The 26,019-nt window shown below is 42.4% G+C and overlaps 2 protein-coding genes across 2 annotated transcripts; both read left to right on the top strand.

The window, feature by feature from the left end:
* Positions 1-807: 807 nt before the first annotated feature.
* LOC132779317 (uncharacterized) lies at positions 808-16,317 on the top strand. Its single transcript, XM_060783008.2, has 6 exons — positions 808-1,025; positions 4,391-4,429; positions 6,957-7,250; positions 12,012-12,296; positions 13,525-13,620; positions 14,667-16,317. Exons 1-5 carry the CDS (start codon positions 992-994, stop codon positions 13,611-13,613), a joined length of 741 nt encoding a protein of 246 aa, XP_060638991.2. The 5' UTR covers positions 808-991; the 3' UTR covers positions 13,614-13,620; positions 14,667-16,317.
* A 5,493-nt stretch (positions 16,318-21,810) lies between these two features.
* On the top strand, positions 21,811-25,867 carry LOC132779318 (leukotriene B4 receptor 2-like). The gene is made up of 2 exons (XM_060783009.2): positions 21,811-21,899; positions 23,449-25,867. Coding segments are annotated over exons 1-2 (1,140 nt in total). The 5' UTR covers positions 21,811-21,897; the 3' UTR covers positions 24,587-25,867.
* Positions 25,868-26,019: the final 152 nt, after the last annotated feature.

Below are 26,019 nucleotides of genomic sequence, written 5' to 3' on the forward strand. Positions count from 1 at the left end.
CCCTTTCCTGGGCTATCTGTTCTTAGGCTGGCGTGGGGCCCTACTCTCGGTTCCAATTTGCTTTATGGGTAACCTGAGTAGACCTTACTGGCCAAGACTTTGTAGATTTTCCAGCTGGTGTCCTTGACCTTCCAGCAAAGCTGTCTGTATTTCTTAGTAAAGCTGTGGAACTTTGTGGAAGTTTGTGAGAAACGAAGCTTTCTACAGGTGGGAGAATCTCACAAGTCCTGTTGGAAAGGCTTCTCCGTGATAACTGAGCTAAAGGTGTCTTTCCCCTCCAAAACCCTGGGAAAAGGGGCGGATCTAAAGACTGCAACAATGATTGACAGGTTGCTGGTCCTATAACTGCAATCTGGAAGAAGCTACCATATTGCAAAGTGCATAGCCTTCAGGAATTCATGCAAACAAGCAAAGAAAGAAAAGGGGAATTCAAACGCCTGGCACAGCCATGCCAGAACAGCTCTCCCTCCCAATTTGGTGTTGTCTGCATCTAGGTCATTAATAAAGATGTCGAACAGGACTGGTCCCAGGACTTGATCTCACAATTTATTCCTGCCTTCTTATATATGAACATACATATTTTACCATATTCATATACTCTGGGATGAATGTCTAGCTGAAATTGAAACTCCTGTGATCAGCAAACCTTTTTCTTGCTTAACAGAAGCAGGGAGTCTGAAGGGCTGATGTAAGGAACATAACAACAAAAGAGGAATTGCTGATGTGGTTTACAACTGCTGACACTTCCAGTCAGCTGTCCCCGAATACTTTCTTTTTCAAGCACTGAGGTCCATTGGATCCATGACTGACTTCCCTTGCAGACAGGCATTTCCCAGCAGTGTGAATTTGCAAATCTGTACTTCCGTGATTAGTCTCAAAAGTCATTTAATAGTAGTGTCCTCTGCTTTGGAAAGGAACGCTTCTTTTTAAAAGTGGGCATACTGAAGGGCAGCCTCTGAAAAACTGTAGCCGGAGAAGAACTTCAACTCTTATGATGCACACTAGTCTTTTGCTTTCCATCCTAGGTATGTTGATGCTTCCTTGAAGTTGTTCCTTTAGTATCTTCTCTCTAAGTCACTCTGTATCTTTTTCTATCATCTTTGTATTAAGAAACAGATGAAAAAAATCACTATAAAGGCATCACAATGCCCTTAGATGTAACAAGGGGTGTAGAAAAATTAATGAAAAAAATAGTGGTGGGGGAGATGAAGGTGGTAACAGAGAAGGGGTTAAAATAGTAATCAAAACTTCATATTGTCCAGTTTTTTATATTTAGTACTATGAAGAGGAAATGTACTTATGTGTATAGATACATTGGGTAAATGGTTCTCTTTGCTTTCTTGTTATTACCTGACAACCTGCTGATGGCTTATTCTGTCGTAAGGGTCATCTATGAGGTGTTCAACAGTGGAACACTCTGTCTTGGCATGTGGTGGAAGCTCCTTCCTTGAAGGCTTTTAAACAGAGGCTGGATGGCCATCTGTTGGGGGTGCTTTGACTGTGTTTTTCCTGCATGGCAAGGGGTTGGACTAGATGGCCCATGTGGCCTCTTCCAGCTCTATTATTCTATGTAGGTGTAATTCACTTACATAGAGTGCAGAGCATCATTTCTCAACCTGGGGGTGGGAACCCCTGGGGGGGTCATGAGGAGGTGTCAGAGGGGTCACCAAAGACCATCAGAAAACACAGTATTTTTTGTTGGTCATGGGGGTTCTGTGTGGCTCAATTCTATTGTTGGTGAGGTCCAGAATGCTCTTTGATTGCAGGTGAACTGTAAATCCCAGCAACTGCAACTCCCAAACGTCAAGGTCTATTTTCCCCAAAACCCACCAGTGTTCACATTTGGGTATGCTGACTATTCATATTGAGTATTTGTGCCAAGATTGGTCCACATCCATCATTGTTTGAGTCCACAGTGCATTCTGGATGTAAGTGAACTACAACTCCAAAACTCAAGATCAATACCCATCAAACACTTCCAGTATTTTCTGTTGGTCATGGGGGTTCTGTGTGCCAAGTTTGGTTCTATTCCATCATTGGTGGAGTTCAGAATGCTCTTTGATTGTAGGTGAACTATACATCCCAGCAACTGCAACTCCCAAACGTCAAGGTCTATTTTCCCCAAACTCCACCAGTGTTATCATTTGGGTATATTGACTATTCATGCCAAGTTTGGTCCAGATCTATCATTGTTTGAGTCCTCAGTGCTCTCTGGATATAGGTGAACTACAAATTCAAAACTCAAGGTCAATGACCACCAAACCCTTTCACTATTTTCTGTTGGTCATGGGAGTTCTGTGTGCCAAATTTGGTTCAATTCCATCATTAGTGGAGTTCGGAATGCTCTTTGATTGTAGGTGAACTATAAATCCCAAAAACTACAACTCCCAAATGACAGAATCCCCCCCTCCAATCCTACCAGTATTCAAATTTGGGTGTATCAGATATTTGTACCAAAATTGGTCCTGTGAATGAAAATATATCCTGCATATCAGATATTCACGTTATTATTCATAAGAGTAGCAAAATTACAGTTGTGAAGTAGCAACGAAAATAATTTTGTGGTTGGGGATCACCACAATCTGAGGAACTGTATTAAGGGGTTGTGGCATTAGGAAGGTTGAGAAATGCTGGTGTAGAGCCTGTTGGAGCATGTGAGAAATCAGTGTGTGTGTATCAACTGTAAAATAAGATGCATGAAGCTGATTAGTTGGGCTACACCTGGGGTGATGGCTGAGCCTGGGACTTTTGGATATTGTTGCATTTTTCAGGCTTGAGCTGTGCAAGTGCTTACATGGAAGCAGGGAGAAGTAGAGAGAGAGAGTTTGGAGTGTACATTTGCTTCATGAACTGCTCGACGGAGTTTCTCCTCATGGACAAAGAAAGACCATTTTAAATCTCTCTAGTCTAAAAGGACATTATGTGTGTCGATGCAACTGATCACATGATTCCAAATATGTTGTTCCAAATTACAAAAAAGAAACTACTTTTTTTTTTACTGCGTGGCGTATTTTCTTTCTCTGGCAAGACAGTGTGTGGACTGATCAAACGCAAACTACATGTGGTTTATTTTACATTACTCCACAGAGGATAGTCCAACCCCCTGCCATGCAGGAAAAGAACATTCAAAGTGCCCCTGACAGATGGCCATCCAGTCTCTATTTAAAAGCCTCCAAAATAGGAGCCTCCGTTTTTATTTTGCCAACATAATAAAAATACAATTAAAGAGAAAAATGTGTTATCAATTCACTTCACTTCACTTCACTTTATTTCTTAATTAGTCGCTCTCCACCAAGGTGCTCCGAGCGACTTACAATCTAAAATAGCATTCACACAATATAAAAACATTCAACATAAAAACATTCAACAGTGACTATTTGGCAAATTAGATCTGATTACTTAAATGCACAACCAAACAGCCAAGTCTTGAGTGCCTTTACAAAAGGTCGCAACCCCGACATTGCTCTAATGTATGGAGGCAATGAGTTCCACAGAATGGGAGCATAGGTTGAAAAAGCTCTACGCCTTGTAGCTTCCAAATGTACCTCCCTAGGGCCCGGTATGTATAGGAGATTTTCCTGGGTGGATTGAGGTGACCACTGATGGAGAAAAGGAATGAGGCAGTCCCTAAGATATAAAGGTCCCTGGCCATTTTGAGCTCTAAATGTCAGGATCAGTATCTTGTAAGAGATCCGATGTTCTATTGGTAGCCAATGCAGTTGTTGCAGAATTGGTGTAATATGGGATCTTATAGATGATCCCGCTAGTAGCCTGCCCACTGCATTTTGGACCATCCAAATCTTCTGGGTTCGGAAGGCTGGCATATAAGGCATTGCAATAGTCCAACCTCGTGGTGACTGTTGCGTGGATTACCGTTGCCAACGCTTCTACCGAAATTTCCTTGCCTGGTGAAGATGAAAAAAGGCCTGCTTCCTTATGGCAGTGATCTGGGCCTCCATCGTCAGCGATGAGTCCAACACCCCAAGGCTTTTAACAGTGGCAGATGGAACCAGAGCTTCCCCATCAAAATCAGGCAGAGACTGGATTAATTCTGGCAGCTGGCCGGGCCAAAGTATCTCAGTTTTTGCAGGATTCACTTTTAGTCTGCTCGCTCACAGCCAACTCATCACTGCTTCCAAACACAGCCTAAAGTTCTCAGGAATTGCGGTTGTCCCAGGTTCGAGACGCAAGAGTCGCTGGGTATCATCTGCATACTGGTAGCACTCTATGCCAAAGCTCCGCACCAGTCCAGCAATTGAACTGTGCTAGGAGCTGGCCCTCTGAAAACAAAACATCCCAAGTCTGGAACATCTGGAAAGTTACCCCTGCAGCTTAAGCTTTTAGTCTCCATAAATAAACTCTTCTTCTCCAATCTCTTTCTCTTTTCCAGCCCTGCTGAAAGTTGTGGTCCAGCAAGGAGCATCTTCAGGTAACCAGATGTCTTCTCATTATTCTTTCTGCAGTTTCTGGTTAAATTTAGAGAAGTGATGCCATCTTTGAAGAGGAACTTTGTCAGGTTTGGTTCAGCCATGGGCTTAGACCTAACGATGCTTGGAAGACCATGAGAAGCCACCTTGTATTAGATCACCCTTTTTGTCATCTGATCTATTCCTGTTTTCTACTTTGACTGGCATAATTTCTTAGGTTCTCAGGCAGATTGTCTTTGTCTTCAGAAGCTACTTGAATCTTCCAGGCACTGAACTGGCCAAGAGTTGAAACTGAGATCTTCTATATCCCAGGAATTTTTCTTTCATTGAGTTCCAGTCCCTTCTCATTCAATCCCAGCCAGAACTCTGTATAGAAGTTGCACCTTAGTAAGTGAACTTACTAAGAATTGAGCAGATTCATAATGTTCATATCCAATAGATGTCTGCTGTCACATTATTATGTTTCGAAGCCAACAAAGTGACAGTTGCACAGCAAAACACATGGGACAACTGTGTATTGGGCACCAGTGCTCAGCAAAGCTCACAGGCACTTTTGCAAATGTCCCAGTGCACGTTTTTGCAATTAATTAACAGGGTTTCTTAGCACATGGTAGTAAAGGTAACCAGACTCCCGCGTATACCAAAATACACAGATGCTCAAGTCCTGCTGTATATAATGGTGTTGTAAAATGGCATCCCTTTGATAACATGTCAACATTAAAATTTGGAGGTTTTTGGTATAGACTACTGCAACACACTCTACGTGGGGTTGCCTTTGAAGACTGTTTGGAGGCTTCAAATGGTCCAACAGACGGCAGCCAGGTTCCTGAATGGAGTGGTGTATAGGGAGCATACAACCCCGCTGTTACGTCAGCTCCAATGGCTGCCAGTCTGCTTCTGAGCACAAATCAAAGTGCTGGCTTTAGCCTATAAAGCCCTGTGCAGTTCCAGTCCAGCTTACCTGTCAGAACGCATCTCCCTTTATGAGCCAGTTAGAGCACTAAGATCAGCCGGGAAGATCCTGCTCTTGATTCCACTGTCTTCGCAGGTGCAATTGGTGGGGACGAGAGCCAGGGCCTTCTCAGCAGTGGCCCCTCGACGGTAAAACTCCCCCCCCCCAAGCGAGATTAGAGCAGCCCCCTCTCTCCTGATGCTCAGGAAACAGCTGAAAACCTGGCTATGCAAGTAGGCATTTGATGAATGATGGCAATACTTAAGCAGCTAAAATAATTCACAGGATTGGTGCAACGGCTAAATGTTTAACATTTTATGGCTCTGTTTGATGATTTGTATAGTTCTTAACTGTTTTAATTTATAGTTCTGTTATTGTTTTAGTTGTAATGTATTGTTTTATATGATTTTGAGGCACTGAATCTTTGCCATTTATTATGTTGGAAACTGCTTTGAGTCCCCCTAGGGCAGGGGTCCTCAAACTTTTTAAACAGAGGGCCGGGTCACAGTCCCTCAAACTGTTGGAGGGCCAGATTATAATTTTTTAAAAAACACAATATGAATGAATTCCTATGTACACTGCGCATACTTTATCTGTAGTGCAAAAACCACTTAAAAACAATGCAATAATTAAATGAAGAACAATTTTAACAAATATAAATTTATTAGTATTTCAATGGGAAGTGTAGGCCCGCTTTTGGCTGATGAGATAGGATTGTTGTTGTTGTTGTGTGCTTTTGAGTCGTTACAGACTTAGGTTGACCCTGAGCGAGGGCCGGGTAAATTACCTTGGAGGGCTTCATCCGGCCCCCAGGCCTTAGTTTGAGGACCCCTTCCCTAGGGGTTGAGAAAAGCAGTATTGAAATTCTATCTATCTATCTATCTATCTATCTATCTATCTATCTATCTATCTATCTATCTATATTTTCAAGCAGCAGAAGATTGAATCCGTGGATGAGGGTTATTATTATTATTATTATTATTATTATTATTATTATTATTACCAGCTTTTTCCCAGTTCAGGTTTCAAGAAGTGCATCTACATTGTAGAATTAATGTAGTTTTGTCACCATATTAAATGTAATGACTCAATACTGTGTAATCCTGAGAGTTGTGATGACCTTATCAGATTGGCCACTGGAATCACCACGGATCATGGTGAATCAGGCAGTGCCCGGAGGGGGGAGGAGACCCGTTACCTCATGCCCTGCATCGCCCAGCTTCTTCCATACCACATCCCACAGAGGAAAGCACCCACCACTGGGTTTCCCTTTGTTGATACCTATGCAACACAGTGGTCACATATGCTGGTTCTTTCCTTTTGCACCACTGAGCCCGATTGAAAGTACCATAGCTCTAAGTCATGGATTGGGAGCTGGCAGACTCCATGGAGCAAATGGAGAGGAATCAGCATATGCCACTGATTTTGGTCAATGTTATGACATCCCAAACTAAATCCTGAGATTCCATAGCATCGAGCCATGGCAGTTAAGATGGTGTCAGAAAGCAATTTCCAGGATGTAGAACATGCACTGAAGCTGGATGTCAAATCGAACCTTGTTTCCTTCCTTTCTGAAGCTCTGCATCCCCCTAATCTCACTGTCAGACCCCAATATGCTGAATATTTTGAAGGCGAGAAGGTGAAGTTCAGGTGCTCAGCTTTGAAAAATAGGACTGTGGAAGAGTATCGGTTCTTCAATGGAGATGGGCAACAAATCCACAAAATGCCTCCTGATCCTTATCGAGAGGGCAGCATGGCTTTCAGCGTTCAATTGACCAGCACTGGAAATTACACCTGTGACTACTGGGTGAAGAAAGATGATACAAGGACCATTTCAGCACCAAGTGACAGCATCTCCCTACATGTAACAGGTAGGTTTCTCTTTCCAATGTTATTGATGGCCCATGCCATCATACAGAAATGTAAGCAAAGCCCTGTTGCAACCCCCCTCCCTTTATCGCAACATATAGAAGGCCAAAGGTGGAACTGTCTATGGCTTCACGTGTTGTTGGACTACACCTCTCATCACCATTGATTATTAGCAATGCTGACAGTCAGAGCCCCAAAATGTGAGGGAGGACCCTGGTTAGAAATTCATTGCCAACCTATGGTGACCCGAAGGTGAACCTATCATAGTTTTTTAGGACTAAGATTTTTTTTATTTAACCTAGGTCAATCAGCTGAGCAGAATTCATAGTCCAGTGCCCAACCAATATGCAATACTGGGCTCAGGAATAATAGGCACTCACATATGTATAAAGTGGTGTAATGTAAAATAAACCACTTGTGCTGTCGCACGCTGGGCCTGTGCATTAGACTGTAGACAGAGCATAAATTCTGCGTGCCCAACGGGACGCTGGGGCTGCCTCAGATTAAAGGCCCTTAGATTCCTCCAAACAGAGTCTTTAGATTGCTTAAAGTAAATTCAACAAAGTTATTTATTGATGAAAACAAACAGATACTTTCAAGCTTTCTTAACAGTCTATTGGCACTTGCAATCTTGTTCACTGGGAACAGGCACTATCTTCTTAACTGTAATTAACTAATGGGGAAATCCTTAACTTCTAATCTGGGCAGACTGTACTTGCCTCTGTTGGCGTGGAGCCCCTGCACCCGGTACCAACTGTGTCTGGCTTCTGCGAGAGATCCTTCCCAAGCAGAGCTTTGTAGACTTCCAGGGGAAAAGAAGTTCAGGTTTCAGTGATAGCTGGCTGAAGTCCCTCAGCAAAGGAGCTGTAATGCTGTATGATCCTTGGCCAAGCTGTGGGCTGTAAAAACCCTGGCCAAGCTGTAGAGCCTTTTCTCCCCGGCCAGGCTGTAGGCTGTATATCTCCCCAGCCAAGCCGTAGAAGACGAAGCTTTCTACAGGAGCTCTTCGTTTTATGTCCTGTGCGAAAGGCTTCTCTGTGAGAACTGACTCAAAAAGGCTCCTATTCCCACCAAAACTCAAAAAGGGGCGGGACCAGGGAACCTAACGATAATTGACAGGTGGCTTGCCCTATGATTGCAAACTATAACAGGAAGCCAACCTGCTGCAAAATCCCAAGCCTGGGATTGTAAACAAAATTGGAGCTCCTGGTGCAGTTGTACCTGCATACCACTCATACTTCACTTTTGATCAGCCCACACACCGCTTTGCCAGAGAAAGAAAGTGTGCCACGCAGATGAAAAATAAAGAACAAGTAGTTTGCTCTTCGTAAATTCAGAACAACATATGTACAATGTGATCAGTTGCACCCACTCACATAATGTCCTTTTTGAGAGATTTAAAATAGTCTTTCTTTTATCCCTCTGGATAAACTCCTTCATCAGCTCATGAAGCAAGAGTGCACGCCAAACTGTGTCTCTCTCTGCTTCTCTCTTCATCTCTCTGCACCTACATAGCTCAAGCCTGAACAAAAATGTAACATATACAAAAGTCCCAAGCTCAGCCTGCTCCCTGGGCATTGCCAGACCAATCAGCTCCATGCATCTTATTTTACAGTTGACACACACACACACACTGATTCCTTGCATGCTCCAACATATATCACCCTAACAAAATTTCTAGACATTGTGTTGCAAAACATGTGTATTCATTCAACCCAGGTACATATCAAAAGAGCAGTGTTTTTTTCCTCTACTATAGCAAAAATCATATCTTAACCAAGATATTGTAGCATGATAAATACATTTATTAGGGCTGTGCAATTTGGGGGAAAAACTTTACTGTTTTCGGTGTGAATTTTCAGACAGCCCCAATTTTATTTTTTTGGGAATTTCCCAAAATCAAGAGGGGGGAAATACTATTTCTCATACAGCCGGTAGTACTGTTTTCATTCTAGGCAGATCCAACCCGTTGACTGCAATAGGGGAACTTCCGAAACTCCCCTTTCCTTCATTTCTTGAGCTATTGGAACAAAAGTGATCACACTTGGAGGACACATTTACAACTGCAAGTCCCCCAAGTTTCAGAACATTTGGGTCCTCCACTGATCTTTAGGAAATTCTTAAAGTTTTATAGGCAGAAGGATGGTGCAGGACAGAGTACAGAAGCAAGAAGATAGATAGGGCTTGGGAAGGACTGAAATTGAAATACTAGTATTCTCCCCATGGGGGCCCCAAGGGAGTCAGGAGTGATAGTATGATTGCTGGATCCAGACGCTCCGAGCATTACGCACATTCTGCAACGGTAGTTGTGAATAAAGGAAGGGACCACATAGTCCAGAGAGAAAGGAGGGAAGGGTTAGGATAAGGTTTAGGGTAAGGTTTAGGGTTACGGTTTGGGGTAGGGTAAGTAAGGATTATGATTAGGGTGAGGATTAGTGTTAGTGGTAAGGTCTAGGTAAGGTTTAGGTTAGAGTTTGGGTTAGGGTTAGGGTAAGGTTTAGGGTTCAGGTTTGGGTAAGGGTTAGGTTTTAACCATTAAAGAACTCTTACATTCCTTCTACAATATCTGTGTTCTGTTCTGCGTTGCGCAAACAACATTCCCGAAGGAGCGAAGCGGAAACAGCATAACTCGGAGTTTCCGGACCCAGCTATCATACCATTACCGAGTCAGGCTATCCCCTCCCTTCCCTAAACCACACTCACCCACCTCCACACACACACAAAGGAAAAATATTTAAACAACCTCCCCTCCAAAAAAAAATGCCCTTTCATAGCCCTCCAATTCACACCCACCCTCAACTTCCTAGCGAAATAGTTAAAAAGGGACTAAAATACAGCAAACTAAAAGAAAATTGCTAAAGAAAAAGATTGGAATTGAGTAAAAAAGCGATCCTAAGTAACAACAACACTGAGACAAGACACAGAGGTAGCTACTCTAGCACACAATCTCTCTCTCTCTCTCTCAAATGCCAGGACACCACAGGAAAATGGAGGAGCTCAACCTGGTATATATAGACCAGTTTGGAAAAAAGACACGTGAAAGGCCCGTAGCTAGGATTTCGTTTTGGGGGGGCTGAATTTTTTCAGGGGGGGGGGGTTCGGGGGAGGTTGAGTTTCGGGGGGGGGGGGGCTGAGTCTGAGTGAAAGAGGGTCTAGCCTAGCAAACCTTTTGTATTATTACCCCAATACCCCCATGCATATGGATATATTGAGTATGGTGATCAGATCATGATATGAATAAACATAACAGTTTAAATAATGCACCAGTAAGGCCTTTTCACGAACCACCATGAAAATTTCGGGGGGGGGGGGGCTGAAGCCCCTCAAGCCCCCCCCCCCCCCCCCCTCCGGCTACATGCCTGACACGTGATACACTTTCTTGCTCCGATTGACTCAGGCAAGGCTAAGGGGGAAAACTCAGCACATATGCACGGCTACTGTCATAGTGTAACCAAAAGCAACCGATTTTGGCCACCACGTGGTCCATTTCAGCCAAGTCAATTCAAGCCCTGTCGCCCGTCCTGTTTCCAGAGGTTCAGTTTCTGTAACTGCCGGAATTCCCGGAACCTGTTTTGAAAAATGGTACCATGCACAGCCCTAACATTTATAATGTGGCTACATTCTCCCAAAACTACCACAAAAAAAAAAAACCACGCCTTGTAAGTTGCAGCATGCAATGTCCATCATGGTCATTTCTGTATTTTTTAGAGAATGGAGAGAGGAACCTTTACAATGAACATCTGCAATGAACACTTTTGTTATGTTGAGGCACAACCCAGAAGGCTAAAAGAACCCATTCTCTCTTACTCTCTCTCCCCTTTCCCCAATGTTATATTGCACATTCTTGCAAAAAATATTAGCTCATGATGCATTTTTCAAAGTAAAATTCCCCAGCAATGAAAAAAATTGCTGACCTTTGCTTTCATTTTTAATGATCCAGAGACCACAACAAGTAGTTTCCTTTTCAAACCACAACAAACCACAACACTATTTTTATTTGTTACTGGAAACAAATAAAAATAATGCAAGAATGTAGCAGCACAGGCTGACCACTAGATGACAGCATAGGGGAAATTGTGTTGTCAAAGGCTTTCATGGGGTTACTGTGAGTTTTCCAGGCTCTATAGCCATGTTCCAGAAGCATTCTCTCCTGATGATTCGCCCACATCTATGGCAGGTATCCTCAGAGGTTGTGAGGTCTGTTGGAAACTAGGCAAGCGAGCTTTATATATCTGTGGAATGTCCAGGGTGGGAGAAAGAATTTGTCTGCTTGAGGCAAGTGTGAATGTTGCAATTGGCCACCTTGATCAGCCAGGCTTTGAAACTGCAAGGCCATTATATGCTAATCAAGGTGACCAATTGCAACATTCACACTTGCCTCAAGCAGATAAGAGCTCTCTCTCCCACCCTGGACACTGATATATAAACCCCACTTGTTTTCAACAGACCCCTCAATCTCTGAGGATATCTGCCATAGATGTGGACGAAACATCAGGAGAGAATGCTTCTGGAACATGGCCATACAGCCCAGAAAACTCACAGCAACCCATGGGGAAAATTTATGGAGCCCTTCTGGCATTTCTGACTGTTTTTCGCCCCAAAGCTTGCAATTTAAATTCCAATTGATTTGAATGCACACAACAATAACAACAAACAACAAACGTGACCACTGTTGCACACATATTTAGAATGGAAGAGTGAAGCCTCTTGGTGTCTCTGGAAATTTTATTTGGGGCCTTTATCTTCCCTTTGTTTTCCTCCAGAGGCCCCTGCAGCTCCATCTCTCTCTTTGGAACCATTGGGAGAGTGGGTCAACTTAGAATGTACCGTTCCACCTGAAACAAAGGATGTCAAAGAATTCCAGTACTCTGGTGGCAGGATATGCATCTCAGCCATGACGGTGAATGGCAGCAGTCAGACACATGGCATAAACATCACAGAACCAAAAGATATGGGGAAATGCCGCTGCCGTTACATCCTACAACTTGCTGGGAGGAGAGTAGCTTCTAAGTGGAGTAACCCTGTCTCCACGGATGTTGCAGAACTACGTAAGTTTATATATTAAAGATTTTCCAGGGTGGAATAGCCAGACTTGGAGGATGGTGGGATCACTTTCTTAGGACAACTTTTAAACAAAGTTTGGATGGCCATATTTCAGGAGTGCTTCAATGTACAGCTACATGGAGCAAGTTAATCCAAACAGTACCAATTCAATCCAGAGCCATGTCTACAGACTGTCCCCTTACTGGCCTTTCCCTTTGTCCCAGTGCTTCTGCCACTGCTCCCCACTGGCCATAGAGCTCCCTACAAGCAGCTGGCCATCATCTGGTCTGGTGCTTTGAAACCATGCATCAGGATACTGCTTCTAACAGACTCCTTTCTAAACATTAGTGCTACCCAAGAGTGAGATAGGTTGACTTGGAAGACGGTAGAGCCTCTTTCTTTGAAGGTCTTTAAATGAGTTTGAATGTCCAAAGTGTTTTAGGGAGCATCTATGTGTGAGGTTGTTGTAGGTTTTTTCGGGCTATATGGCCATGTTTCGGGCTATATGGCATACCTCTGAGGATGCTTGCCATAGATGCAGGCGAAACGTCAGGAGAGAATGCCTCTAGAACATGGCCATATAGCCTGAAAAAACCTACAACAACCCAGTGATTCTGGCCATGAAAGCCTTCGACAATACATCTATGTGTGATGTGCCCAAATCCAGGACATTAAAGTAATGCTATTACCTTCCCACAGAAGTGGTACCTATTGATCTACTCACATTTGCATGTTTTCAAACTACTAGGTTGGCAGAAGCTGGGGCTAACAGCGCTAACAGTGAGAGCTCACCTTGCTCCCTGGATTCAAACCGGCTGGCTTTAAGCCCATCTTTAAATCTCTTTTTCTGTCCATCAACATTCCATTTTCTGTTCTCGAGTTGAGAGGAGAGTATCTGCTTTGAGAGACAGTGATCAGGCATTCAGACAACGTGGCCAGTCCAGCAGAGTTGATGGCATAGCAGCATCACTTTTCCAGATAGCCTTGGATGTGAGATGAATGAAAGCCTCTCTCTCAAGTAGTCTATCTCAGAGGTCCCTGTAAATATGTATGTGATAAGATAGCTAATCTCGCCAAAGGAGCCTGAAAAATCAAGATAACAAACAAACATTGGGTTCACCAAACCAGAATCAACAAGTCTTATGTGATTCCGATCAAGAATGCTCTGACCTCCCCATGGATGTGCCAACTGTTCATCCCACTATATAACTGAGAAATTCTTTTTCTTTTTAGATGTTGGATGGGAACGGATGTTGGCTGTCGGAGTCTCCTTCTTCGCCATCAACGGTCTTATCTTCTTAATCTCCCATTTCTTTTTTTAAGATTCAGGTAAATGACATTTCCTGTACAAGTCACATGCCTAAGGGATTTGGGGATTTCCTTCATTGTGTACTTTATAGAAAGTACAATTTTTTAACTTAAGAATAGCCTGAGGACATTTTTGTGGTTGAAGGATAAATTGGAGTGGTGTTGTCATCAGTATCACTCAGACACACACCTACACTTGGCAGCTATCTCTTATGCCTTAGTCACATCTAGATTAGATTCATATCAAGTGTACAATATTACCTGGAAAGGTGCATTGAGTTTCCTCCAGGTGTCTTGAAATGCAGTGGTAGCATGACTATCTGATATTGGTCATATGATTTAGTTCTTGTAGGTTTTTCAGGCTATATGGCCATGTTCTAGGAGCATTCTCTCCTGACGTTTTGCCTACATCTATGGCAGGAATCCTCAGAGGTTGTGGGGATGCCTGCCATAGATGCAGGCGAAACGTCAGGAGAGAATGCTTCTAGAACATGGCCATATAGCACAAAAACCTACAACAACCCACTCATTCCAGCCATGCAAGTCTTCAATAATCCATATGACTTGAGCTGGATCTACATTGCCATTTGAAACTGCATTATGTGGTCAAGTTCAATTCATATAATGCAGTTCAGTGTAGTTAAACTGAATTATATGGGTGTACACCAGGCATGGGCAAACTTCGACTCTTTCCAGGCAGTTAGGAATTCTGGGAGTTGAAGTCCACAACACCCAGAGGGCCGAAGTTTGCCCATGCCTGCTCTACAATGATCACATAATGTAGTTCAAAACTGCATTATATGTCTGTGTGGATCCAGTCTTAAGGGAAAGGGGTATGAAATGAGAGCATTGCCCCTCTCAAATAAGAATGCTGTCCCCATCCCCATGTCATTTCCTTTCAATCCCCAAATGTATAGCATTGCAATCACTTAAAACTGGAGTTGAGCATTTGGAAATATAGTTTTGGCGTTTTTAAAAAAAGCAAATTCAACTATGCCACAGCAGTTGAGAGATAAATCCATCCAAAATGATTTTTTTCCTGTTGCTTTTTTTACATTCATTTTCAGATCTTCTCTTCAGATAACCCAAATAACACATGATGGTCTAGCCTGGCTGCTTTTTTGTCATCCAGAGTGTCAACCTCTCAAATCCATTTCCTAGAAGAACCCGGCTTTATCTGAAAACACTTTGTGGAGGAAAGGGACAGGAACTGTATGATCCCTCATAACATAAAGGAGGGGAAGCCCAAGTTTTCTGGAGAATTTGGTTTTTGGCTGAGATGTTCCTGGTTATGTTATATTTGTAGATTTTAAGGGCTTCATAATGGAATAGAGAAAATACTTTTTTCTGTTTCAGGAACAATCTCAATGGAATTGTAATCTAATGGGTGAACACTAGGTTTGTGCATTTCAGGTGAATTGCTATCCGTTTCTGCTTGCCAGATACCAGAAGCCCCCCATATCCATTTTTGCATGCCTCCCAGAAACGAGCATACTGCTGAATGGGCGTTTTTGTTCCGCATCTTTAAAAAGTGGCTCTTTTCGACCCGTTGGCAGCAATGGGCAATTTATGAGGCTCTGCTTTCTATTCCTGGGACCCTTTCCTTTCTTCCCTTCAAGGGAGCCTGGGTTTCAGCAGTGGGGTTAAGGAAGCACTCTTCCTGGGAGCCTTTCCTTTCTTCCCTTCAAGGGAGCCTGGGTATCAGCAAAAGAGTTTAGAAAGCACCCTATCCAGCCCATTTTGGGAGGGACTTCCCTCATGCGCCCCTTCCACAGCCTTCATTAAGACCTGGATTTTTAAAAGCATCAGAGTTAAGATACCACTCTTTCTGGATCATTTCCCTTCTGTTTGTAGAGGCGGAGACCAGGTTTAATGTTTCTTAAAGCTGTTTCTACCGCTACAGGAGAAGCAGGCATGCGTGCTTTATCTCCCAGCAACAGCAGCACGCCTGATTTCTAAAACATTTTAAGGAGGAAAGGAAGAACGATGACCTGGAGCTCAGTGGAGCTATCCTCCCTGGACTACCTTAAAAATCCCCTCTCTTTTCTCCAATGTCTACAATATACTTTCTGCTTGGGGTTCTACTACTACTACTAATAAATAAATAATAATAAAACTTTATTTATACCCCGCTACCATCTCCCCAAGGGACTCGGTGCGGCTTACATGATACAACAATACAAGCAATACAAGCAATAACAAGTACAATACAAAGCAATTAAAAAATAAATCACATACACATATAGCATAAACATTAAACAAGGTAAAGTGCACATTTAAAATCTATGGCTGGGCCAAATGTAAATGAAGTTTAAAAAATAATGCTAGGCATGGACAAGTGACAGGAGATGTGGCGTTGATGGAGACATGCAAGCAGTCCTAAATCGACTTTTTACTTCCTTAAAGCTGTTTCTACTTTCTACTCTAGAGGAGAGGTAGACTTCTCTTTTTGTTTGCTGGGATTTATTATTATTATTATTATTATTATTATTATTATTATTATTATCTTTTAGAAGTATTTTCTGAAGGAGAGAAAGGGAAGGAGAAAAATAAGGTAAAGGATGATTCTCCAAGCCCCCAAATATGCAAGTGTGCAACCCACCTCCCGTCCTTCAGGTCCCCAACTCCTAGTCAGTCCCACTCAATAAAAAGAAGTAGGAAAATAAAGGAAAATAAAAAAAGATTCAACTGTGATCAGGCCCGTAGCCAGGATTTCATTTTGGGGGGGGTAATTTTTTTTCAGGGGGGGTTTTGGGGGGGTGAGTTTCGGGGGGGGGGGGCTGAGTCTGAGTGAAAGAGGGTCTAGCCTAGCAAACCTTTTGTATCATTACCCCAATACCCCCATGCATATGGGATATATTGAGCATGGTGATCAGATCATGATATGAATAAACATAACAGTTTAAATAATGCACCAGTAAGGCCTTTTCGCGAACCACCATGAGAATTTCGGGGGGGGGGGGGCGCTGAAGCCCCTCAAACCCTCCCCCCTCCCCCCGGCTACATGCCTGACTGTGATGCTGAATAGGAGAGGAAGAGCCATGATTGGCTGCCACGTGGTCCCATTATGGACAAAAAACAGTGACAGCTGGGCCCTTGCCGTTATGGCCACTGGCCAAGCCAAAGAAGCCATATTGGCCAAAGGAAACTGCTAAAAATGAATCCAGACTCAAGTGTAGTGAGCATTTGTCCCATGAGTCAGTTAACTTGTAACTCTATTTTTAGTGAAAACAAATAACAACTTAATAAAATACTGTATACTCCCAAAAATCTAGTTTTTCGGTCCTTTTTAAGACTGAAAAAGCCCCCTCCCCTTGGCTTATACTCATTTTACCAGGGTTTTTTTTTGTTTGTTTTTTTGGTGGTAAAATTAGGTTTCTCAGCTTATATTTGGTTCAGCTTATACTCGAGTATATACAGTATGCAATCAAACATCTCTGGGAAAATAATGACCAACTACAGAGTTTGGGGAAATGTCCTTTTTGGATTACAGCTCCCAGAATCCCCAGTACAACAAGGGTCACTCATTGGCCATGCTTGCTGGAGGATTCTTGGAGCTGCCATCTTTGTATAAAAGTAACACACTCTGAATTAAAATCACAACTAAATTTCCACCAATTCTCACAATCTCTGAGGGGCTGATTTATTAAACTGAATATTTGTCCTTTCAACATCATCCTGTTTCTCTTACAACTGGTCTGTTTCACCCCTCCACTTCTCCACACCCAAAACAACATGTTTGCATAAATATATTACATTAATCCAGCACGCACAATCATTTCAATCAGGTAATATATTAATATTAGGGCTAAGTTGAAATTTCGCATGTTTCCCTTGCAAAAATAATAATAAATAATAAATCTTTATTTATATCTCACCCCTTCTCCCCGAGGGAACTCAGAGTGGCTGAGAAATGCTTTTTCCTGGGTTTTTTTTCCTATTCCTTCAATCCATTCTAGAAATAAAAGGTGACTATGAGTGTATCTATATTGTAGAATGAATGCAATTTGACATCACTTTAACTGCCATGGCTTACTGCTATGGAATCCTGGGAGTTATAGTTTTACAAGGTCTTTGGCCTTCTCTGCCAAAGAGTGCCATAATTTCTATGTCTACAAATAGAGTTGAGAAATATATGCGGACAACTTTAAATACCACAATGGTTTTGAATCAGATTTACTTTCAAGCTTGAGTACAAAGCAACATTATGACACTCTGTACAAATGTCACTTTTTATATCTTTTGATCTGAAATTGATTATTTATATGTTCTAAGTTGTATATGCTTTTATGTATTGTGTACTTTTATGTACTAATAAATGTATTTTGTATTCTGAAACAACACGTGTGTTTATACCTAACTTTACATTCCTGCCTCCCAATATGTGGTAAGAGCATTCCTTTTTGGTTGGGCTTCATACTTGTGTTCTACGTATCCACTGAAAAAATATTTAGCCTTATTCAACCTTTTTAAAAATACTGGATTTTTTAAATTATTTGATGTTTTTCCTTAGCTCTAAAAATTAATTGGTTCTTAGAACTGCAGATGCATCTTGTGTGTTTTTTGTTGGTGGTGGTGATACTGAAAATCGGATTGCATTTTAGAATCAGTGACATCTTAGAATTGAAGAAATATGATACTACAAACATTTAAAAAATATTAAACAAACATTCAATTAAAACATTCACTACCCTCACTACCTCTGAGGATGCTTGCCATAGATGCAGGCGAAATGTCAGGAGAGAATGCCTCTAGAACATGGCCATATAGTCCAAAAAAAACCTACCACAACCCAGTGATTCCGGCCAGGAAAGCCTTCAACAATACATATTCAGTTGTTCCTCCATATGCATGCATTCTGCATCTATGGATTCAACCATCCATGGTTTGACTATGCTCCTCATTAGAGGTGTGCAATTCAGCCAAAATGCATGCTGTTTTGGAGTCTATTTTTGGATAACCTCTCATTCTGTTTACTAAGAAATTACTCAAATCTAGAGGGGTGTTGCCTTTTTCATTTGGCAAAGATTTGGTCCTTTGGCTAAAATGGGAAACTTTAAAGGCTCAATCCTCAGTCATTTTAAGACCTATATGTATGAAACCTACTTCAGTTTTAGACCCCATTTACAACTTTGGGCCTGCCAAGTATCAAAACAATTCAACAATCCACTGATTTTTTAGAATTATTTTAAGTTTTATCCATAACTTTTTTAAAAAATGAGACAAACTGCAAGATAGAGTTTTGGGAATTGTAGCTGCCAACTGTGTCCATTCTCAGCCAATCAGCATGGACACAACCAGGCTTTTTATTGGCTGAGAAAGAGAGAGAAAAAAAACTTCAACTCCCATCATGCTCCGAGAGGAACTCATGCCCATCCCATGCAAGTGCTGCTGGGAAATCGAGTTCCCAGAAGGGCTGTCCAAAAAGAAATGAAGGGATGCTGCTGCTCCCAGGGAAGGAGAAAAGACACTGCAGGTAATCCCGTCTTCTCCAGGAGCCTTGCAGCAGACCCCTGCCTCAAGTATATTGCAGACTTAACTCCATCTTCTCCAGCAGCTGATAAAATCCGGGTCTCTTGATCCGTTTTGCTGAGCTTTTCAGTTCCCTCCTCCCCATTCTGGTTTCAGAGATTATATGAAATGAACCACTGAATATTACAAATCATTTTTGTTCAAACCGATTTGGGCCCAAGTCTACTCCTCACAGCTGGTTTTGCTGTTTTGTATAAGGAACACCATCTTACCATGGCATTGTATACAATGGAATTTGTGAATTCCCAGATTTGGGTATCCACCAAAGATTCTGGAACGAAACATCAGATATCAATGGTCCGCGACAATTTAAAACAGAAACATATTCAAAGCACAGTTTTTAAAAAAACAAAAAAATTCCACAACACACTAAAAATACGTTAAAGAATGATAAGCATTTCCCTTGAAGGAATGAGGGAGAATGTTCTCTGGGTGGTTTTAGTAGGACACTTTATCCCAGGGATAAAAATATTTTTAAAAAATACTAAGATAAACTATATATTATATACAATTCTCACCCCTACCCTGAATGGCAAGACCTTAGTAGCGGCAAACAGAACCATTTTTCTATATTCTACTTAAGATACAAAAAGGCATTTTGACTATTTCCACCCAGAACATAGCCTCCGACTCCCCCAAGTTGGCAGGAACAGTCCCAGTGAAAATTCTGCCTTCTCACTTTCTCAGGTGTTTCTAAAATGTTCAACATACTCTGTCCTCCCCCTCCCCCCTTGTCTTCAGATTGCTTCAAGTAATAACAGTTTACATTCCATTTGCTCTGCATTAGGAGAGAAAACAAGGTAAAAGTATATATCCTTGATTGCCAACTTAGGCAAAAGCAAACTTCTCCAGCATCTTCTCGTTTTGTCTGTCCTTCCTTGTTAATAACCTTTTCCAACTTGGCTACACAGTGGTGTTACTTGGCCACATGCTTTGGTTTTCATTTGTGAAATGTTGGAAGTTATGAGAAAATTTAGCTTGAAAGGTTACTTGTTTGAACTATAATCCCCAGCATCCTACATCCAGACAACAACTGTTTCTAGCCTGCTTGGAGATTCTGGACATTGGGACTCGTGTCTGTCTGTCTGTCTGTCTATCTATCTATCTATCTATCTATCTATCTATCTATCTATCCATCCGCCCATCCGCCCATCCATCCATCCATCCCATTTCCTTCTCATGGGTCTGTCTCAGTGTTTCTCAACCTAGGGGTTGGGATCCCTGTGGAGGTCATAAAGAGGTGTCAGAGGGGTCACCAAAGACCATCGGAAAATACAGTATTTTCTGTATTGTCAAATGCTAATCAAGGTGATCAGCTGAAACATTCACATCTAGCCCCAGCAGACAAAAGTCCTTTGTCTCACCCTGGTCATTCCACAGATATATAAACCCATTTTTCCTACTTCCAACAGACCTCACTACCTCTGAGGATGCTTGCCATAGATGCAGGCAAAACGTCAGGAGAAAAATTGCCTCCAGAACATGGCCATATAGCCCGGAAAAACCTACAATAACCCACAGTATTTTCTGTTGGTCATGGGGGTTCTGTGTGGGAAATTTGGCCCAATTCTATTCTTGGTGGAGTTCAGAATGCTCTTTGATTGTAGGTTAACTATAAATTCCAGCAACTACTACTCCCAAATGTTAAGCTCTATTTTCCCCAAACTTCATCAATGTTCACATTTGGGCATCTTGAGTATTCGTGCCAAGTTTGGTCCAGATCCATCATTGTTTGAGTCCACAGTGCTCCCTGGATGTAGGTGAACTACAGCTCCAAAACTCAAAGTCAATGCCCACCAAACCCTTCCAGTATTTTCTGTTCTATAAATCCCACCAACTACAACTCTCAAATGGCAAAATCAATCCCCCCTCCATTTCCACTAATATTCAAATTTGGACGTATCGGGTATTTGTGCCAAATTTATTCCAGTGAATGAAAATACTTCCCGCACATCAGATATTTACATTACAATTCTTTACAGTAGCAAAACAAGTTATGAAGTAGTAATGAAAGTAGTTTTATGGTTGGGGATCACCATAACATGAGGAACTGTATTAAGGTGTTACAGCATTAGGAAAGTTGAGAACCAATGGTCTATCTAGTTGTCTGTGTATACATCTATCTACCTACCTATCCATCTATCCCTTTTCCTTGGCTTGGGTCACTTGTAACTTTCGCAGCTTCTGACAAAAGTTGGAAAGATGAGCCATTGCCTAATGATCAAGGCTCAGTTTTCTTCTTCTTCAAAGGACGCATCTGGTGACTTTTTGTCCAGCAGGCTTGGTGAGGTCCCCTATCAGCCCTCAGCAGGCATCCTCCTGTGGTCTTGCCTCTTCCCTTTTTTATCAGCACAGAGGCTTTTTGTGAATGAAAGGATGAGACAAGAATCAAAGGATGACTATTGCAGCCCAAGCAAGAACAAGGGAATTGGGAAGAAACAGGCTCTCCCAAACTGCCATCCTCCAGTCTTGGATATGGCTGGGTGTGTCCTTCCTTCCCTAGCAAGTCCCAACTTGGAGATCAAGAGGAGAAACCCAAGGAAAGCGTGCTAAGAGCCAGCCCAGCAGCCACTCCCTGCCTCTTCCATTACTCAACCTCATTCCAGCTTCCAGTCTCGACGTGCATCAGAGCAGTTAATTGTCGTAGCAATCCACAGTCTCCACAAAGAGACAGAGAGCATTCATTTCCCAAAGGAGGATATGAAGGGACCGAGACAGCAGAAGCAGGAGACATTTTCCCTGGACTGAACTGCACACAACTCTCCCATGTAAGTGATGCTGGATCAGGAAAACTAAAGGGGTATGTATCAACATTGGCTTGACCCCACTTTAACTGCTGTGGTTCAATGCTGTGGGATCCTTGGAATGTATGATGTCTTTCACCTTCTCTGTCAAGAGTTGATGGTGCCTCACCAAATGATTGCTACAAGGATTCCACAGCATTTAGCCATGTCTGTTAAAGTAGTGCCAAACTTCATTAATTTTACAGTATAGATGTAGTCCAAGCTGAACTAGAAGATCAATTGGCAATGGTCTGGGCTGGAAGTAGTGGTGGTATTTGGGGGGGGGGGGGTGAAAGGAGGTATACTGAGAGCATCCTAGCTCTGGGTTGGACTGGAAACAGCTTGAGGATTTTGAAATAAGAGATTCAAAAGAACAGAGAGGACCCAAGAAATGTGCTTGACCCACTCACCCTTCCTTCCTTCCTTCCTTCATTGGTATTCTACTTCTACATTTGTCTTTTTCCTTCCATTTCTAACTTCTCTTGCTTAGCCACTTCCCTGTCTAGCCATCTATCATATGAAATTCACAAAACAAATGCATTGGTACTAATTTGCTGGCATCATTTCCTTCCACCTCCTCCTTTTCCTCCTACTCATTCTTTACCTTTATCACCACTGCAATAATTTCTCGCTGTTTCTTCAAAATGCACTATGGTCTGAATCAAGTCCATATAGTAACCATGCCTATTAGTTGCAATGGTCACACCAAGTATCCAAATATACTGGATAGCCAAGGTAACAAAAAGACCAGACTATGATTTTCTTATGGACTTCTACGTATCCCATGCAGAAACCACAGTGGGTTAAATCCGTGGATCGAGAGCCTGTGGGTACAACAGGCCCACTGTAACAAAACAAAACAAAACAAAACAAAACAAAAACAAAGGGTATTTTATGGACTCACATGGTTAGTTTATATTTTGTTAGCCTCTGCCCAGAAAACTAGCAACATACATTTCAACTGTGAGTGAGGAATTGAGCAAGGGAGAATAGGTAGAAATGCAAAGTCTTGAACTAGATCAGCTAGATCAATATTCCAGATCATTTGAAACCAAGAAGTGTGCCGTGAAAGTCTACTGCCCCTGATGGATGTATACTAGACATGACTAAGTCTTGACTGGGATATATTCTACTCAAAACACTGGGTTGACTCAGGGATTTGGCCAGATCTTGGTACAGTTGACCCTCCACATTTCCAGATTTGACTTTTGTGGATTTGATTATTTATGGATTTGATTGAAATGCTATCTCGAGATATCTCTGTATATCAACATATATACAGTGGTCAGTCTCCACTGGAAGTCAACCATCAAGACATGCCGGAAGACCTGTCTAGGAATCTCAAGGTTCTCCAGTGCCATTCTATAGTCAACTTCTAGTGAAAGTTGACTATAGAGTTGTTTTGGGGGACCTACTGATTCTTAGGCAGGTGTTCTCTCAGGTTTAGGGGTGCTATACCTCTAAACCAGTGAATATAGAGGGTTGGTTGTAGCATTGATCTCATGGTCTTCTTCTTTTTCCTTCTCTCTGGCAGGGCATCCTCATCATCTCTGGTCAATGCAACCACCAATGATTGCACCCAAACTTCAGGAAACAGCACTCTCCTTAGCTCCTCAACCTCCAGCGGTACTGGTGTTGTCTTTCTTCTCCTGGCTGCTGTCATAGGCCTTCCTGGAAACCTTTTTGTTATCTGGAGCATCCTATGGAAAATGAAGCCAAGTCAACGTTCAGTCACCTGCCTTCTGGTGGTTAATTTGGCCATGGCTGATGCGGCAGTGCTCCTCCTCACTCCTTTCTTTGTTGTCTTCCTCATTTTCAGGAATTGGATATTTGGGGTGGCCATTTGCAAAGTGGTGTACTACTTGTGTTGCATCAACATGTTTGCCAGTATCTTCATCATCACCCTCATGAGTGTGGATCGGTGTCTTGCAGTCAACCAGCCCTACCTCTCCCAAGCCATTCGCAAGAAGCACTTGGTGGTCAAGCTCCTATCTGGGATTTGGCTGGGAGCTATCTTGCTGTCTATCCCGGCCTTTCTATTCCGACAGGTTGTGACAGACCCCTCAAAAATGCGTCATATCTGTGAACCTTGCCACTCTAGACCAAACTTAGCCATTTTCCACTTCACCTTGGAAACAGTGGTGGCCTTTGTGATACCATTCACTATCATCGTTGGGTGTTACTCTGCCATTTTGATACGGCTCAGGGGAGTGAGGATGAGGCAAGGGGCTCGGACTGAGAAGCTCATTGTCTCCATTGTGATCTGTTTTGCTGTCCTTTGGGTGCCCTACCACATTGTCAACATGCTCCAGGTGGCTTCAAACATGGCATCAGGAAGGACTGCAGAAAGGCTTGGGCAGGCTTGGAAGAGTGGGCGAGCAGGGGCCACCGCCTTGGCATTCCTCAGCAGTAGCATCAACCCGGTGCTTTATGTCTTTGCAGCTGGGAACCTCATCAAGACTTCGGGGGCCAACTTCATTGCCCAGTTCTTTGAGGGAGCTTCTGATGGGCTTGGACGGAGGAGCCAGTCTCAAAGAAACCTGGCAAAAGACTTGGTAGCTGTGGCAGGAGTTCCTGTGGCCGCAGAACAGCAGCCACTAGAAACCTGTCACAGGGTCAGCAAGGACATTGAGTGTAGGCTGGATGATGGCACAAAAGAGCAGCTCTCATAATCTGAATATTAACACTCCTAGATTGAATCACGGCAAATTTCAACATGAGACAGTTTCTAAGATAATGAGGCTGTGTTTGGTTGAGTCAGTCTGTCTACTATGCCTTGTCTACTTTGACTGACAGATAGTCTCCAGCATCAAAAAGAGATGCTCTGCAATTACAGATGAAGATATTAGGATCTGAGACCTCCGACACAAAATGTACACACTATCACTGAGTTATGGTCCACCGTCCACTCAGCAGTATTGTGTACTCTGCTGTTGAGCTATGAACTTCCTGCCTTATATTCTTTCATTTGGAAACTTAACTTCCATTGAAAAGCACTGGGGAACAATTCTACACTACAGCACTATTGAATTACTAAAAACTTGAGATGAAAGACATTGTACTGAACCTAGTTCATTCCAACTCTGCTTTTAAGGCCAACCTTCAGATTTGAAATTTCTGAAAATGAGAGTAATATAAATGGATTGACTTTGGAGACTGACTATGGTTTCCCCATCTCTCTGCACAGAATGCTTAAAGATGGGGACCTTCTGTCTCTCACACACTTTTATGTGCACATGCACTTTGAGGAACCCTGGGTGTTTAATATTTGCATTATCTGGGCTTCCTCTCCATTTTTCTGTGTGCAAAAAGTGTCACATACTGTGGAATGTTTCAAATCATGTGTTTTTCATATAGAAACGTATATATAAGCTAAAATGGACTGAGGATGTGTCCAGCTTCGGTGCATGTTTTCCCATATCAGTGGAGCAGAGGGGGAGGAAAAGGATTTGATATCTTGAATAACTTAAATTGTTGACTTAAATTTAGTGTGCCCATGTAGAAAAGCTTCTGTGAAATTCTTGATGGATTCCTTCATTATCTGCCTGCAGCAATAATCCCTTCCACTGCCTGGCATTTTGGGGAAGAGGTTTAGAGCAATAAATCGAGACTTGCCCAATGAAAAGAAAAGATTCCTGCATTCCACACTGCAAGCATAAGGGAAAAAAACAATATGCTTCCCTACTTTTTCCCCATGCAAAAGAGGATTAGTAGATTGGAGTCATGATATCTGGAAGTTGATAGCATGTAAATAAAGAACATATATTTGTGCTTTTTGATATAAAATAATAAGATGTATCCTTTCATTTCTGGTTTTATTGTTTTCATGAGAAATCAATGGTGATTTCAGCAGTCCTTGTGTAAAGACTAGCAAAATGCTGAAGTCTGAAGAGGTGTGGTTTCTCCATCAGATGAGCTCAGGATATAAGGAAGTGGTTCCCAACCTGTGGGCCGTGGTCCACCAGAACGAAAGTATGGTCCACAGCCTAACTACCATTACTAGTCATTAGCCCCAAATTTGTCCCATTCGTTCCATTCGTGTTTTCATTTCATCTGTCCATTTGGATGGCACAAAACGGAAATGCCCTCCAGAAACAAAAATGCA

This window comes from Anolis sagrei, chromosome 6, assembly GCF_037176765.1.
Source record: "Anolis sagrei isolate rAnoSag1 chromosome 6, rAnoSag1.mat, whole genome shotgun sequence".
Lineage (NCBI taxonomy): Eukaryota > Metazoa > Chordata > Lepidosauria > Squamata > Dactyloidae > Anolis > Anolis sagrei.

What these genes read in the sequence shown, in the direction of transcription:
- LOC132779317 (XM_060783008.2), top strand. Translation starts at nt 992, where the DNA reads ATGATGCACACTAGTCTTTTGCTTTCCATCCTAG. An exon ending in CCAGCAAGGAGCATCTTCAG is followed by an intron (nt 4,430 to 6,956) that starts GTAACCAGATGT and finishes TCCTTTCTGAAG; the next exon opens with CTCTGCATCCCCCTAATCTC. An exon ending in CATCTCCCTACATGTAACAG is followed by an intron (nt 7,251 to 12,011) that starts GTAGGTTTCTCT and finishes GTTTTCCTCCAG; the next exon opens with AGGCCCCTGCAGCTCCATCT.